At 51.2% G+C, this 16,220-nt stretch overlaps 1 protein-coding gene across 1 annotated transcript in view; it reads left to right on the plus strand.

The window, feature by feature from the left end:
- The first annotated feature begins 10,202 nt into the window (after positions 1-10,202).
- The window catches only part of TMOD1 (tropomodulin 1), a 58,833-nt gene continuing 52,815 nt past the window's right edge, over positions 10,203-16,220 (plus strand). Inside the window, exon 1 of the mRNA XM_069474461.1 lies at positions 10,203-10,322. Within this exon, the coding sequence (XP_069330562.1) occupies positions 10,203-10,322 (120 nt within the window). The remainder of the gene's footprint in view (positions 10,323-16,220) is intronic.

A 16,220-nucleotide genomic window follows, 5' to 3' on the forward strand; every position in this document is an offset into this window, starting at 1 on the left:
TTCTACCAAAAGACGTAGTCATAGCACTATTGGTAATTGCCAAATATTGGAAATAACCTAAATTCCCATCAAAAGTAAATGAATAAATTATGGTTTATTTCATATAAGAAAATATTACACATCAGTGAAAACGAACAAACTGTTACTACACAAAAGAGTAAGGATGAATCTCACAAATACAATGTTGAGTGAAAGAAATCAGACCCAAGAACATACCTACTGTATGTTTCCATCTATATATAATAAAATGTTCAAAAACAGTCATAGCGAATCTGTGGTTGTAAAGGTCAGAATAGTAGTTCCCTTTGAGGAAGATTGACTGGGAAGGGGTATACGAAAGCCTTCTGGGCGGCTGGAATGTTCTGTGTCTGCATCTGAGTGTCCACATAGGTATATACAAATGGGAAAACTCAGTGAGTTGTACACTTACGACTTGTACACTTGACTGTATATAACCCGTGCCTTGTTAAAGCCCTGACAAAAGGGTGGGACCCAGAGTTGAGCTCCAGGACAAAGCCAAGCAAGACCGTCATTGCCCTTGCTTTGGCACGATGCTTTTCTTCAGGCCGCTGAGAGCTCGCCTTGGCGTTTGGGGCCAACACCTCCCACTGGTGGTTTATGGTGGGAAGACAGTCACCAGAGAGGCCCACATCTGCCTCCTGGTTGCTCAACCACACCCACCCATTCAGCGCTTGCAGAGTTGTCTTTTGGGGCCTGAAGGAAGGGGAAAGAGCTGTGTCATCCTTTATCTCATGTCCCCTTCGTAGCACCCCCTGAGAGAACATGCAGTACATGTCCTGCTCTCACTTTGCAAAGCAATCCATGAATCTCAGAGGCACTGAGTGGCACGCCCGAGGCTGCCCAGTTAGTTAGAGCCAGGACAGGCATTTTAGGCCAGGTTGGCATGACCCCTAGTCCAAGCTGTCACCTTTACCCAGGCCTCATCTGCAAAGGGTGATTAATGGCACAGAGCACCCCTCTTCCTCCGAGGGTGGTGGACGCAGAGATGATGTGTGTGACACCATCCCAAGGATCTGTGTGTGAGTCTTGTCTTCCCAAGTTGATTATAAGCTTCCTGAGAGCTGGGGCTCTCTTACTAATTTCTGTCTCTCCCACAAGGTCATGCAGCAAGTCCTCAGCCCAAGGCAGGACTTGTAATAGGCCCCCTGACCCCTACGCCAGTGCTCTGTCTGCCATTGCACTGTGGCCCCGTTTCCTATAGACCCTGGGGACTAGGGATTTCAGTGGGTTGGAAGACACTGGGGGGAAGAGGACCATCGCAGGTGAGGCAAGGCTGAGTCTGGCCCTGGGGCCTTCAGGGTGTGTGTCCTGGGCATCGGGCTGGGACCAGGTTGTACACCTGTGCGGGTACAAGAGCCCTACTCTCAGAAGGCCCCTGTGCTGGGTGGAATGCTCTGCAGTCACCGTCTTGAAATTCTTCATCATTTTATCTTTGAGTTTATGTTTTTAAGTGAAGTCTGAATGGACAATGGAGCATGTGCCAGGGCTCTGAACCTCAGCTCACATGGGGTCCCACCTCCTGCTGCCTCTCTGCTTCCTGGGGATGGGTTCTGGGACTCCACCTCCCCTGCGCTTGGCACCCCCGGTTCCACCCAGCCTCCCTCTCTCCAGTCCAGCTCAGCTACCACTGGGGCCCCTTGGTGCAGTCAGCTGGGAACTGCAGGGCAGACCTTTCATCCACCCTTGACCCAGGTACCTAGTGTCCTGGCACGGGGGTTGCAGTCAGTCCCCTTGGGGATCGCTCATCATGTTGCAGCATCCGTGCCAAGACACTAGGTACTTGGATCACAGGTGGAGAAAAGGATTGCATGGAGTCAGTGGCCAGGACACTAGATACCTGGATCAGAGGTAGACAAGAAGATTGTGTTGGGGCAGTGGCCCATGGGAGGGGAAATGCCTGGCTTGATTTCCTGGCCCTCCAGCAGGCAGGGTGTGCCCGTCGGTGTCTGGCAGGAGAGGGACATTGGCAGCCAGTGAGTGGGCTTCTTGTGCATGCTCTGAGTCACAGCCCATGGGCACCTATGTGGATCACGCATTAAAGAATTGATTAAAAACACCATGACAGATCAAGAAAGTGACCATGAGAGAAAAGAAAAACTTCTGTACCTTTAATGGTACTTTTTTCCTGCCTTTTGAACAAAGATCCCCACTGTTTTATGTTGCACTGGACCCAGCACATTATGTAGCTGGTGCTGCCTGGGAGACTCTTTCAGCAAGACAGGGGGAGAAACTGAGGCTGTCTCATGCAGGGGCTCCTTAGGGGTGGCAGACAGCGTGGGACCTCGACCTTGGTGGCTGGGAGAGCTTGGTCTGCTCAGTCCAGCTCTCTCCCTCTCCCTGTTTCTCCTCCTCTCCTCTCTTCTACCTGGAGCCCATCACAGGTGACAACACGCCCCCGGGAACATGTGACTGCAGGAATAAAAGTGGTTATTTTTTTATATGCTGCAAAGGTCTCTGCGCATCGGAGGAGTGGTTATTGGCATAATTATTGCATCACATTTTATGACCCAAATCTCAACCCTAAAAGTCGAGGATGTTAAGGGCTCCGAAAGTTCCCTGGACTAGCGCTTCCACTCCCCACCCCACCCCTGCCCGCCCGACCAAGTGCTGGTTGACTTTCTTCCCCCAGCGATCACTGGCCGGGATAGGATTTGGCTGTCCCCCTGCTCCCAGCACTCTGCGTCCCTCACTGACAGTCCCATTCCGCCTGCAGTGACTGCGCCTCCCCTCTGAGCCAGGCCAGGGCTGGGTGCGGAGGTGTGGAGATGTTGGTGTGATCGTGGCCCTCGCCCTGCCCAGCCTGCGGGTACAGAGAGGTGTGGGGGGCCCATCTCCCCCACCAGGCAGGGGCAGCACTGCCTCCACAGGGTGCCCGCAGAGGCTGTGGGAGGACAGGAGCAGTGTCCTGGGTGTGGGGGGACGGTGCCTGAGGACATGCTCTCTCTCTGGCATGATGGGAAGTGGTGGGAGTCGTTTTCAGCTCGGGAGCAGCATGAAGACTGATTTTCACAAAGATCCTCTGGAGCTGAGTTGAATGAGGACAGGAAGGTGGGAGAACTGAGGCAGGGGACAGGTGGGAGACTGCTGTAATAACACAGATCACAAAAGGCAGCGCCAAGAGAAGGGAGACGAGAGACAGAGGCGAGGATGTGAAAGAGACAAGGTTCCAGGCACAAAGAGGCAACACTGCGTGACTCCACACCTCTGAGGTAGCTGGAGGAGGCAAATTCACAGAGGCACAAAGAAATGGTGGCTGCCGGGGCCAAGGGAGGGGAACGGAGCTAGGGTTCAGGGGTGCGGAGTTTCAGTTGGGGTAGACGGAAGCAGTCTGGAGGTGGATGGGGTGGTGGTTGCACAGCAAGGGAATGTACTTAATGCCATAGAGCTGTGCACTTAACAATGGTTAAAATGGTAAATTTTAGATTATGTGTATTTTACCACAATTTGGAAAGCAACTGTAACAATGAAAAGAGAGGCTTGTCGGCAGGGAGGGTATCTGGGCTGGGGTGTGGGGCTGGGGCGTGGAGGCACAGGTGCACTCAGGCAGGGATGTGGGGCCCGAGGGGCCCCAGACGGAGGTGCCCAGCAGGGAGCCGGGGCTCAGGGACAATCTGAGGGTCATCAGCTTATCATGGTAACAGAACCCTCGTGGGAAGAGATGACAGCCAGCCAGGGAGGCTGTGAGAAGTGAGGAGGGAGAAGATCAGAGAAACCGGTGAGCTGAGAATAACATGTCATCAGGGAGCCTAAGGAGTCAGAAAAAGAGGAGGAAAACCTAGAGAGCTGGAGCTGTCATTCTTGCTTGGCTGCAAGGAGCGGGGACTCTTTCAAGGTCCCTCAGGACAGTGAGGGGATGTGAGGACAGAGGTGGACTATGTAAGGGTTGTGGGAAGACAGGGGTCTTGTGGGAAGCCATCTGGAGCCGGGGTGACCCAGGCCTGAGGGAACGGGGCCCTGGGCACCCGTGGGGACTCGGTGTTCTCCATCTCTCAGGTTGCACGAGCTCTCCCTCTCAGAGGACTCTCGCTCCCTGGCCGCGTCTCGTCCCTCGTGGCCTTGGTTTCCACACGCTCGTCATGGGCCCCCGGCTTCCCTTCACCCCAGCTGCCCTGGCATCTCTATACTGTTATGGGTTGAATTGTGTCCCCTGAAAAGCTGTACCTGTGAAAGTGACCTGTGAGCATGATAAGGTTATTAGGGAAGCCCCGATCCAGTCTGACCGCGTCCTTATCCAAAGGGGAAATGTGGACACAGACACGTACAGAGGGCGCAGGGAGAAGGTATCTGCAAGCCAAGGAATGCCCAAGGCCACCAGAAATAGAGCTGGGCCTGGAACGGATCACCCCAGAGCCCTCGGAAGGAACCAACCCTGCCAACACGTTGATTTCTGACTTCTGGCCTCCGGAATGGAGCGCCGACACATTTCTGTTGCTTAAGCCACTCAGTTCTGTTGCTTTGTTAGGGCCCCCACAGACACTAACACAAATGCAAATGGAGGAGCCCATTTGCCCAACTCCTGTTTGTTGTTTTTTTGTTTTGTTTGTCCTACGCCACCTCAGAATATTGTCACTGACCAGCCAATTAGCTGCCCTTGAGCCAGGCACCCACTCTGTCCAATCAGCTGAGCGCGGAGGGTGTCACATGACACAAAACATGGCTGCCTGCAAAGTGCCCCTTGAAAGTGGAAGAGGGTGACAGCTCCCTCAGGAGGGACAGGGGACATTGCAGATGCTCTTGTGTCCCTGAAGCCAAGGGAAGAGAGAAGTTCCGGAGAGCGAGTAAATGGCATTGTCCCGGGATGCAGGATTTAGGCATGAGGAATCGTGGCCTAAAGTCCCTTTAGCCAAAGTATCTTCCAAAAGAGAGGGACAAATATACAAGGAGATGGGGTATGAAGGGTCAACTTTGTTTATAAATCAACCTTTCTTTGCCCCATGCTCAAGATGTTCACTGTGGCTGGAACAAGAAGATGGTATAACTGGAAAATATGCATTCGAACTCGTGACTCAGCTCGCTGTGAGCTCAGGGAAGAGCAGTCCATAAATCAAGATGATGCCACTCCAGTGCCTCCTCCCCAAGCAGCGTTCCCACTCGGCGGGCGACGCTGGAGGTGCCATGAGCAGAAGTGCCTGGACCTGCGGCCCATGAACAATTTAAAAGGGCCTTTCATGCTCCAGAGCTGCCCCTTCTGGGAACTTCCATTTCCGAGGCTTTCCTGATGGATGACCTCGGTCCTTGACCCTCTAATTTTTACTGTCCGACCTGCCGGGTTTTACTTCCCGGCACAGCTTGTAAATTCTGTTTTTTCATATTTAGTGGAGGCTTAAGGCTTCTGCCCTGGAGGAGCAGGGTGGCTAGATGTGCCGTAAGTGTAAAATAGATACCAGATTTGGCAGATTTATGTGTGTAAGGGTGTTTTAAATTTATTGACCTACCCTTTTGTTTTTCTCAACAACTCTTACTTAGGGTAGTAACAGAGGAGCCGTCTGTCCCAGGCGGGCCACCTTGGGAACCCGGTGGCTTCATCACCCCCTTCCTGTCTGTCCCTCCCCCCTAGGATCCCCAGCTGCCCCAGACCTGGTCTAATCTTTCCATGGCAACGATAGAAAAACAGAGCAGCCAAGAAGAGAAGGGGCTTGCCCAGGGTTCCAAGAACCCCAGACCAGAACGGAGTTGTGCACATTTCCTGTCCCCAAATGGCTCCTCTGGGCCCAGCCCAGGGGTAGGCACTGGGGACATGAAGACAAGTGGGACACTACAATCTGGTGACAGTGTGTGGGGGAAGGTGCGGGAGAGGTGAAGGCTCCAGCAGCAGCAGCCTCACAGTGATGGCTCACTGCACACCAGCCCCAGGTGGCACCCTCATCTGCTTGTCGTCACTTAATCCCCACAGCACCCTGTCCGGGCGAGTTCTGTCAGCCCTTCACTATACAGACCAAGAAACCCAGTCCAGTGAGTTTCACTTTTTTATTCGAGCGGCAGAATCCTTTCTGCCAGGGAAATCTGATATGGAACCCCAAACAAACACATCAGGTAAAATCCAGGGTGAGCCCCTTCACTTAGCCTTAACCCCCTGCAGGCCCTAGAGGCGCTTTCTCAGAGCCAGAGACCTCCTCTTGGCACAATTTAGGAACCACTCGGGTCATCCAATTTGTTCATTTTGCACATGAGCAAACAGAGGCCCAGAGGAGGGGAGGAACTTAGCCAGGGTCACCGAGGGAGTCACTGTCACAATTAGCACCCCAACCAAAGTCCTGTGAGTCTCAGGCCTGCGTTTCATCCCTGACACCTCTTTTATTAGGAAATGCAGGCATTTTATGAACAATCATAAAACGCAGTCTCTTCCGAGCGGTATTTGAAGACCACGCTGCAGTAGCTCTGTGGCCGCACTGGTCTCACCTCCCTCCCACCCCGCCTCTCTCCCACCTCCCGTTCCCCACCTCCCCGGCCACAGGAGGAGAATCCTGCTTAACGCTGCTGGCCCTGTGAGCCAAGTGGATGAGTGTGGCTGAAGCTGACAGCTTCATAGTTTACCTTAGGAGCTCTCGGTTCCTCTCAGCTTATTTAATGTAATGCCTCACCGCTCCGTAATATTCACGGGACACTTGACATTAGAAAGGGCTTCTGAAATCCTGTCATATGGGATTTTTGAATTCAGTAGCACCTTGGGATGCGTGAGTGGTACATTAACTTTCCCACATGCAATAAGAAGAAATGTAACAGTTGTGCGTCTTGGGGTGGCATCTCTGGAGGAGGCCATCTCTGGAGGGCCCACCCTTAGTTGCCACCTCCTTCTCTCTCCTGGCTCTTTCCCCAGCCCCTTTCCCCAAGCTGGCTTTGATCGTGGGTTCCTTCCTCCCCAGCTCCCTCATCCTGGCTCGTCCATTCTCCGGAGTCTGTCCATGACTCTTTTTCTAAGGGTTTTACCACAAATCATCTAGAAAGTGAGTCAGCTGGAAAAGGTAACAGGCATGGGAGCTCCCACGGTTCCAAAGCTGCCTGACTTTCCCCAGAAGTGTGTCCTAGCTGGTCCTGTCTCTATGCGCCTTCCTGCGAGGTTCTGAGTGCCTCCCTGATGTGACCCAGAGCTGAGCCTAAGGCTGTGTTTTCCAAACTTTGTTTCATGAGATTCCAATTCTGGGAGAATCAAAAGGATTGGGAAATTATGCTCGCAGCCCATTCCTCTTGGAGATGCCATTGCGTAGTAGCATACCAAAATGTTTGGGAAGTCCTGCCATTCAGAGTCCTGCAGAATTTGGTATAACCCAAAACTTGTTTGAGCACCAAAACTTTGTGTTCTGCAGCCCAAGAGACCCTAGTTTGGAGGCGGTTCTGGACATCCCTGTGTGTTGGTTCTGGAACCTTCTGCACCCTTTGTTAGGGTCCCAGGGTGGAGATCATAGATCATCTCCCTGTCCTGGATTCACTTAGGAAAAGCCAAATTAGGTTGTTCTCAGAGGGCCTTCAGGAAGGTTTTTTTCATCTATACCAGAGCATTGTCAGCTGGTTGTACTTTCTTTGGAAGTAAATAGAAATGGATCAAGGAGGGGGCCCTTTTATGGTCTGAACATTGCATTCTTGGGGTCTGGTCAAAGGAAGACGTCAGGCCAGGCCGAGCCATTCTGAGAGAAAAGCATGGTACTGGGGTTTCTGTATTTGGGAAGCCGGTCCCTCTTATCGAGCCGGCTGTCATACCCTTGGACTTCTCCTACAAATATGCCCACACATGCACAGACTTACTCTAACAAAGTGTGCTCTCTGTTTGCTGAAGTGGAGACTCTTTCTGTTAGCTTAATGAACATGGTTTTAGTTTATTTTTGATGACTTTAATTCTTTTTAGTTAACAACTAACCCCAGCTTTTTGATTGATTGGTTGGTTGTCTTTTCCTAGTTTCATTTTTCTCTCCTCTGGAAAATTCCATCAGTCATTTCACAGATGAGTCATGGGTTTCGTTTATTTGTTTGTTTGTTCAGCATGGGGGTCTAAAAATATGAACTGCTGTGAAGACGGTGATACTGATTATGTAAGTTTTCGAGGGCTGCTATAACAAAGCACCACAGACTGAGTGGCTCAAACCATGGACACTTGTCATCTGACCTTTCTGGAGGCCAGAAGTCTGACACCGAAGTGTCAGCAGGGCTGGTTCCTTTTGCAGGCTGTGAGGAAGGATCTGTTCAAGGTCTGTCCCTTAGCTTCTGCTGGTCTTCTGGCAATCTGTGGCATTCCTTGGCTTGTAGAAACGTCACCCCCATCTCTGCCTTCATCGTCGCATGGTGGTGGTCTTGTGTGTGTGCCTGTGTCCAAAGTTCTCCTTTTTATAAGGACACCAGTCACATTGGATTAGGGGCCCACAGTGTGATCTCATCTAAACTTAACCAATGACATTTGCAATGACCCAATTTCCAGTAAGGTCACATTCTTACCTGTAATGTGGTTCTAGGTGACCGAGGCACTGGGGGTTAGAACTTCAACATATGGATTTCAGGGGACACAGTTGAATCCATCACACTGATTCTACATGCAGCACTACCTTCTATTCTGCTGAATTTAAGGAAGCCCTGAGCTGCTGCCTTACCTGCCAGCCCGTTAGCTTCAGAAAGAAAGGCTGGTGGCTCAGTTCAGGTAGGTTTAAGGACAGGAAGGGACGGGCACATACATAGAGATAATAGCAGCATCTGCAGCCAGCTAACATTCCCCAAGAGCAGAAGAGCCCAGAATCTCCTCAGGGCTGCCTGATCGACCACAAAGGCAGGTAGAGAACTGAAATGGGTTCCTTTCAGGGAGAAACTTCCTACTGTATGCATAGTCCTGGGCTGGGCCCTGGGAGAAGGGAATGGAGAAAACCCAGACCCTGCCCGTGAGGAAGCCATGCGGGAGACAGATGCACGGGCTGCAGAGAGAAGTGTGGCCCAGTGCTATGGGCCACGATGAACTTTGCTGAGTGAGGGGATGCCAAGACTTTGCTGGCTGGTTGTGGTACCAGGCAGCTTTAGGCGAGTTGAGGACAGAGGATCGAGGCCCCCTTGTCCCTCTCAGTGTAGGCAAGAGGCAGTATTGTATAGTGGAGAGAACCCTGGGCCGTTGATAAAATGGTTTTAATTAAAAATCCTAACTGAGAGGGTGTGTCGTGAGGCTCAGATGAGTCAACAGGTCATGGCTATGGGAAGTAGCAGAGACAGGATCCGAACACAGGCATTAGGTGTTCCCTGTGAGACGGGCAATGAACGGTGGCCTTCTCCAGCAAGAGAGGGCAGCCTGGGAAGCGGCAGATGTGGACCTTGGTCTCCTTGGATCCCCCCGGCAAACCACTTCTTCCCTCCAAACCAGCTCCCTTGCGAGTAAAACGAGGGGACTAGGCAGTCTCCTTCTGGCCATGACATTGCGTGATCCTATGAAAAAGGTGCTGTGACGCAATGGCCAGAGCAATGCAGGCTGGGACAGCCAACAGACCTGAGCTCAAATGTGGATTCACCACTTCCCAGTGGCGTGATTTGGGTAAGTTGCCTAAACTCTCTAAGCTCAGCATCCTCATCTGTAAAATGGGGATAAGAATAAATACTTACCTCATAGGTTAAACTAGAAAATCCTTGGCAAGTGTTTAACACACAACTTGGTGTATGGTAGTTAAAGTTAGCTATTACTAGAGGCTCCTTTTTGTGATGATTGAATGAGATGGAACAGGTGAGGACCTGTATGCAGCCGGTGCTCAATTAACCATTATATACCCTCCCTCTTTTAAAATCAGCTTTGGCAGCGTTTACAGCATTCATGATTCCCACTGGGGTGTGGGGTGAAGGGTGGAGGGTTATACAGAAAAGTATTTGAACTACTTGAAGAATAAAATTGTTTTCAGGCACTCACAAGCCATTTATAATCACCCATTTACTTGTAATTAATGTCCACGCCAATTGCAACCAATTACCACTCATTAAATCACATGCCCTCAGGACTTTCACCTTGAGCAGCTTCGTTAGAGAATTAGTCAAACTCAGTGCAGTGTTCCACTGTAGTCATTAGTATCCTGGTGGTTCACAGGACATGCCCAGGCCACCGTGTGCATGAAGAGCATCCATTTGCTTTGGGACAGCAAATCAGAGCAGGGTTTTCCTAAGATTTTTCTCTTTCTGGTTGGTCGTAGATCAGCGCAGAAACTCAGGAGACAAAGACAAGTCCTTCCACGATGTCGTACAGACGAGAACTAGAGAAATACCGTGACCTGGATGAAGACGAAATCCTTGGAGCCCTAACAGAGGAAGAGCTCAGGACCCTGGAAAATGAGCTGGATGAGCTGGACCCTGATGTGAGTAGGTGCTAAAGGGGAACACGGCGCTACAGGTGCAGGGAGCCTAACGTCACCACCGGGGAGGGACAGGCGTACACTTCCTAAAGCTACCACTTCCTTTTTCCTTTTGTGAGAATGACATTAGAATAACTTTGCCTTCGCAGGGTTTTAAAAAATGTGTTAAATCAGGGTTCTCCAGAGAAAGAGAACCAACAGGATACGTATTTATACATATACATATATGAAAAGAGATTTATTATGAGAAATTAGCTCACATGGTTATGGAGGTTGGCAAGTTCCAAGATCTGTGGTCGGCAAGCTGGAGACCCAGGAGGGCCCATGCTATAGTTCCAGTCCAAATGCAGGCAGGCCAAAGACCCAGCAAGAGCCAATGCTTTAGTTCAATTCCAAAGGCAGGGAAAAAAATGGCCCAGCTCAAGGCAGTCAGGTGGGAGGAAATTCCCTCCTACTTGCGGGAGAGTCCTGCTTTTTTGGTCTATTCAGGCCTTCAACTGATTAGACGGGGCCCACCCACACTGGGGAGCGCAATCTCCTTCACGCTGTGTACTGATCTGAATGTTAATCTCATGCAGAAACACTCACAGACACACCCAGAATAATGTTTGACCAAATGTCTGGGCACCTCAGGGCCAAGTCAAGTTGACACACAAAATTAACCATCACAAGTCCACACCGTGTCAACTTGGCATGCATGTATACCTCTTTAAACCATACTGAACCTCCACGTAAAAACAATAACGTGGTCATAATTCTGCCCAACAGGATGCAACTATCCTGTGTGCAACAGAAAATACACTAACCCCCTCCCCAGAAGAAGAGGTAAAGTCCTTGAGTGAGGTTTACTCTTCTCCCCTTATGTCCTATAACTTAAATGCAATGACGTAAAATTAACCACACGTAAACACTATGATATAAAGTCAAGGCATCTATGTTGCATGATAAGGGAATAAGAGGGGGAGAGAACCCAAAGGTATTTGCTATACACATACGCTAACATGTTCATAAAATAAGGAGAAAGTATTCATGGCAATTACAGTCCTCATTTCTGTAACTGGTCGTGTGGCTGTGGCTGATATTTATAGCTACCCTCTCCCATCACCCATCCTGTATCCCCTCTGCCTTCGGCAAGCACCTCAGCTCATTGTGGCTCTTTAGCTGGTGAGTGACCCCAACCTTCATTTCTGTCTGGATCTTTGAATGCGGCCTTTTGACTGAATCCAAATTTTACAGAACCAAGCCTTTTAATAAAGAGATTTGTTCTGTGAAGTTTGGATTCAGTCAAGGGGCCACACTTGGGATCTGGAGGGCTACATGTGGGCTTGAGGCCACAGGTTCCGCACCCCTGGCTGGGCCGTTACTAGTCCTGCCTGGATTGGGTTGTAGATTTCCATTGGCCTTAATCGCCGGGCATGGTAATACTAAAAAATGCCCTAAGGGATCTCCTGTGTTCCAGACATAAGCTTCCTTACCTCCCGTGTGCAGTAGCTCTCCAATTTCCCCTTGGTAGCCAGGGCCAGTGACCCCAGCCAGAACAGTAACTCCCTTCTCTGCCTGTTGAATCAGAGGCAAGAGGAGCCCAAGGTGATCGGGTGGCAGTTTTGGGGTTTTGTTTGTTTTTTAGAGACAGGGTCTTTTTTTTTTCATATCTTTCTTTCTTTTTTTTTTTTTTTTTAATTTCAGCTTATTATGGGGGTACAAAAGTTCAAGTTACATACGTTGCCCATGTACCGCCGCCCATCCCCCCGAGTCAGAGCTCCAAGCATGCCCATTCCCCAGACAGTGCGTATCGCACTCATCATGTAGTTATACCCCCATCCCCTCCCCCCATCCCCCACCTCCCCGAGTCAGCACCTTCAAGCGTGACTGAGACAGGGTCTTGCTTTATCACCCAGGCTAGAATGCAGTAGTCTGATCATAGCTCCCTGCAACTCCAGCTCCTGGGCTCAAGCGATCCTCCTACCTCAGCCTCCCAAGTAGCTGGGACTACAGGCATGTGCCACCACATCCTGCTAATTTTTTAACTTTTATTTTTGTGGAGGCAGGGGTCTTGTTATGTTGCCCAGGCTGGTCTCAAACTCCTGGCCTCAAGCGATCCTTCTGCCTTAGCCTCCCAAAGTGCTGGGATTACAAGTCTGAACCACGGAACTTGGCCTGGTGGCAGTTGTAACTTCCAGTTCAATGAAATCATTGTTGTTTGTTTCTCCTGGTGGAAGCATTCCTCCCTTTGAAACTAAGACTTCTAGGCCAGCAGAGTGTGAGGTTATAGGAACAGGAAGCAAAAATTTTGCTGGTGGGTCACTAGGGGAAACGGTAAGCGGTGCCATTCCTATTTCCAACCCCGATTCCTGGAACTATGAATCCCGGCTGTGGGAGAAACAGCACCGTAGACTGCCTGCTGATTCAGGGCATATACAGCCTTCTAGAGAACGTCGCCCCATCCCTGCACCCACCCTAGCTGGTGCCATCACTGAGTCTTCAAAAGGCAATTTCCCCGTTCTAGCAAGCCAACTGCTTCAGGACAGTGGAGGGCATGTGGCATGGAATGAATTAGCGGAGAAATAAAGGACTAGAAGAGTCCTCTCACTTGTTTGATGTTTTATCATTGCATTTCACAGTTGGCACATTTAAGAAGTTTGTTTCCTCCTCAGAATTTGCCTCTGCAGTCAGGGTACACAGCATCGAGAGGCAGATGGCTCCTTGGTTGTGCTTGTGGTTTAGCAAGCCACGCTGGAGCTGTGAGCAGGGCCGAGAGAGCGATTCCTAGGTGGCCTACTAGATGGGGCTCTTCATCCCATAATTATATCCCAGGCACCCAGGTCAATGCCCAGGTATAATGAATGTTACTGAATTAAGTGAATTTTCCATTTTACATATTTTTCATTAAAAATGGAATTTTTCTTGCCTTTTTCTTTTTTAACTAGTCATTGCTCAACTCTGGTTTAACAGTGATCCATAAAGAAAACAACACCTCAGTCCGGGTGCAGTGGCTCACACCTGTAATCCCAGCACGTTGGGAGGCTGAGATAGGAGGATCACTTGAGGCCACAAGTTTGAGACCAGTCTGGGTAACATAGCGAGACCCTATCTCTACAAAATTTTTAAAAAAAATTAGCCAGGTATGGTGGTGCACGCCTATAGTCCTAGATACCTGCGAGGCTGAGGCAGGAGGATCACTTGAGCCCAGGAGTTTGAGGTTAAAATGAGCTACGATTGTGCCACTGCACTCCAGCCTGGGCAACAGAGTGAGACCCTATCTCCAAACCACCACCACCACTTCAATATCATTTCACTCACCCACAAATAATAACTGCTAATGTACAGGGAGCACATTTTAGCTGGAAAAATGCAGGACTGGAAGTTAGATGTCCCACTTCCAACCCAGTCCTGTCTCTTTCACTCCATGTGACCTTAGGCTAGTTGCTGTCCTCCTTAGGCCTCAGTGTCCCCATCATGAAATGATGGAGTTGGTTGGTCACTTTCAGGGCTAAGTTTCTGTGACTTATAACCTGGTCTTATCTCCAGTTTGAGTAAGTGGCTTCTTTCTAGATAACCCAGATTCCTGAGTCCCAGGCCCCCTACAATGACAAATCCCTCTGCAGCGTCTCTGCGTCTTCCTCATGTTCACTGGTTTCCCCTGCAGGGCCACGAGAAAGTGGTCTCCTAACCTGGCTGCTCAAGCTGATTAGAAGTGGGCTTGGTGGGGAGAGCCTTGGGTCCTTCCTCCCTCCCCTGCGTCCCCTCTGCCCATTGGCTTGGGTTTCAGTAAAAACAGACTCTGTGCAGGAACAATCAAGCTGTAAAATATTCTGTTCTAATTCTATCCTCTATCACTGTCGCCTAGAATTACAAGAACAAACAGCTTTAAAAAGGGAGAACAAAAGGGAGATGTAGCCACTTCTGGTTCACTCAGTGAGTGTGACCCAGTTACCTGCAGGCACCAGGCCTGTGCTGGGCAGCACCAGGGAGCCTGGCGGGGGCTGCGCCCTGGGGCTCAGGCCGGCGGCGATGGGCACGTAATAAACCGTGTCCTGGGGAGCAGACTGGGAGCTCGGACAGAGGATTAATTCCTACCGGTGGGAGGCTTCACGGAGCAGGTGATATTGGAACTGGGCCCTGGGTTTTCTAATTCCAGGCCGAGTGAAGGCCACGGGCAAAGGCTCCTGTGGGGTGGGCATTGGGGCTGGGGAGTCTCAGTGTGGTTTCTGTGGAGGGTCAGATGTGCGCAGAAAGGGGGTTTGCGCTAGATAATGGGGCAGTGGCACAGCAGACTGGAGAGTTGGGACTTTTCTCAGTAGGCCCGTGGAGTCCCTAAGGGTCAGTGACTCAGTGGGCGTGGCGGTTTCGGGAGCTGAGGCCGGGCACACGTGGACCAGGGGGTGCCGGGGAGACCAGTGAGAGGTGGGAGGGGGGCCACCGAGGAATCTTCGCGCTTCCCAGGGAGGAGAAGCGTGGACCACCGAGGGCCCCGCAGGCCTGCTGTCTCTGCCATTCCCCTGAGCTGCTGGAGGGGGATGAGGTTAGACGAGGCTGTGGCTGCAAGTAGGGGAGGCGACTGCAAGGGTCGGAGCCTGGCATCAGGCCCGGGAGTGGGGGCCAGAGGAGGAGCCCCCAGAGAATGGAGGTGCAGCCCTGAGGACTGCGCTGAAGCCCAGCTGGGAGCTCCCTTTCACCCCACCCCACGGATCAGGGTACCTGGCCTCAGCAGCAAGCCCCCAGGCCCTCTGCCTCTAGCTCGGCCAGTGCTCCTGCCCAGGTGACTAACAGGAGAGAGGCCCCTCCCTTGTGCCACCCAAGGGATGGGGCACCTGAGGCTCAGCTTGCTGCCTAACTTGCCTGGGGTCACACCACCAGGGCGTGGGGACTCGGATATCAGACAGGCTCCCAGGTGTGGGCACCTCCCGCTCCGGCAGGAGAAAGTAACTGAGCGTAGGGACTTGGGAGTGGGCCTGCGCCATCTGAAACCTGGGACTCTCGTACCACTGTGGTTTCACAGATGACGTTTTTCAAAGACTCCTTTCTCTCTCAGTTCAGGGAAAGAAAAGCGAAACCAGAGAGAGGGTGGGAGATAACGGAGGCCAGTGGGTTTTGGTCCCGGTCACACAATTGGCCCCTTTACTGAGATCATCTCTGTTACCTGATTTGCAAGACAGTGTGTGAGTTTTGAAAAGGCCTAGTGGGCCTCCCTTCTTGCGGAGTGCACAGACATTCCAGCTCAATCTCGCTGTCCCTGGGCCCAGGCTCTGAAATCGTAGCGCAGGGCGAGGCCAAGGGTTTGCAGCCCATGAGAGGCTCCCCGCCTGCCAGCAGGTGTCTACCCCCAGCCCCTCAGCTCACAGAGCCTGAGCTGAGCCCAGAGAGGGGAAGGAACTTGCTCTCGGTCACACATCCGAACAGAACCAGATCAGAGCCCAGGTCCCTTGGTGCCTGGGCCACTCCCCTCTCTGTTAAATTCCATGTTCCTCCTGTTTTTATTTTTGTTTAACAAGTGCTCGTCTGGCACTATGTGCAGGTGCTGTTCTGCATGTCATAAGCACTTTGAAAATATTAACTCGTTTAACCATCATCATGATCCTAGGAGGCAGGCACTGTTGTCATCCCCATTTTACAGATGAGGAAACTGAGAGGTGAAAGGGGCTTGTCCAAAGCCCCACAGCTAGACAGTGACAGAGCCACGGTATGGATCTAGAGTCCATGTCTTAGCCATGTTTCTCTAAGGCTTTATAGGAGGCTTCAGGAAGGTAGTTTGGGCTGCAGATGTGCTCTGGTTTTGTGGTTTGAGAGGGTGCTGTATGCAAAGTCATCCCTCTCTTCCTGGGAAGAGCCTGAGATACAGAAATCTGTGCTCTAGTCCTGGTTCTGCTGTGGACTTAGGCACATGATTTTCCCTCATCGGTT

The sequence above is a fragment of the Eulemur rufifrons genome, chromosome 7, assembly GCF_041146395.1.
Source record: "Eulemur rufifrons isolate Redbay chromosome 7, OSU_ERuf_1, whole genome shotgun sequence".
NCBI classification, from domain to species: Eukaryota; Metazoa; Chordata; class Mammalia; order Primates; family Lemuridae; genus Eulemur; species Eulemur rufifrons.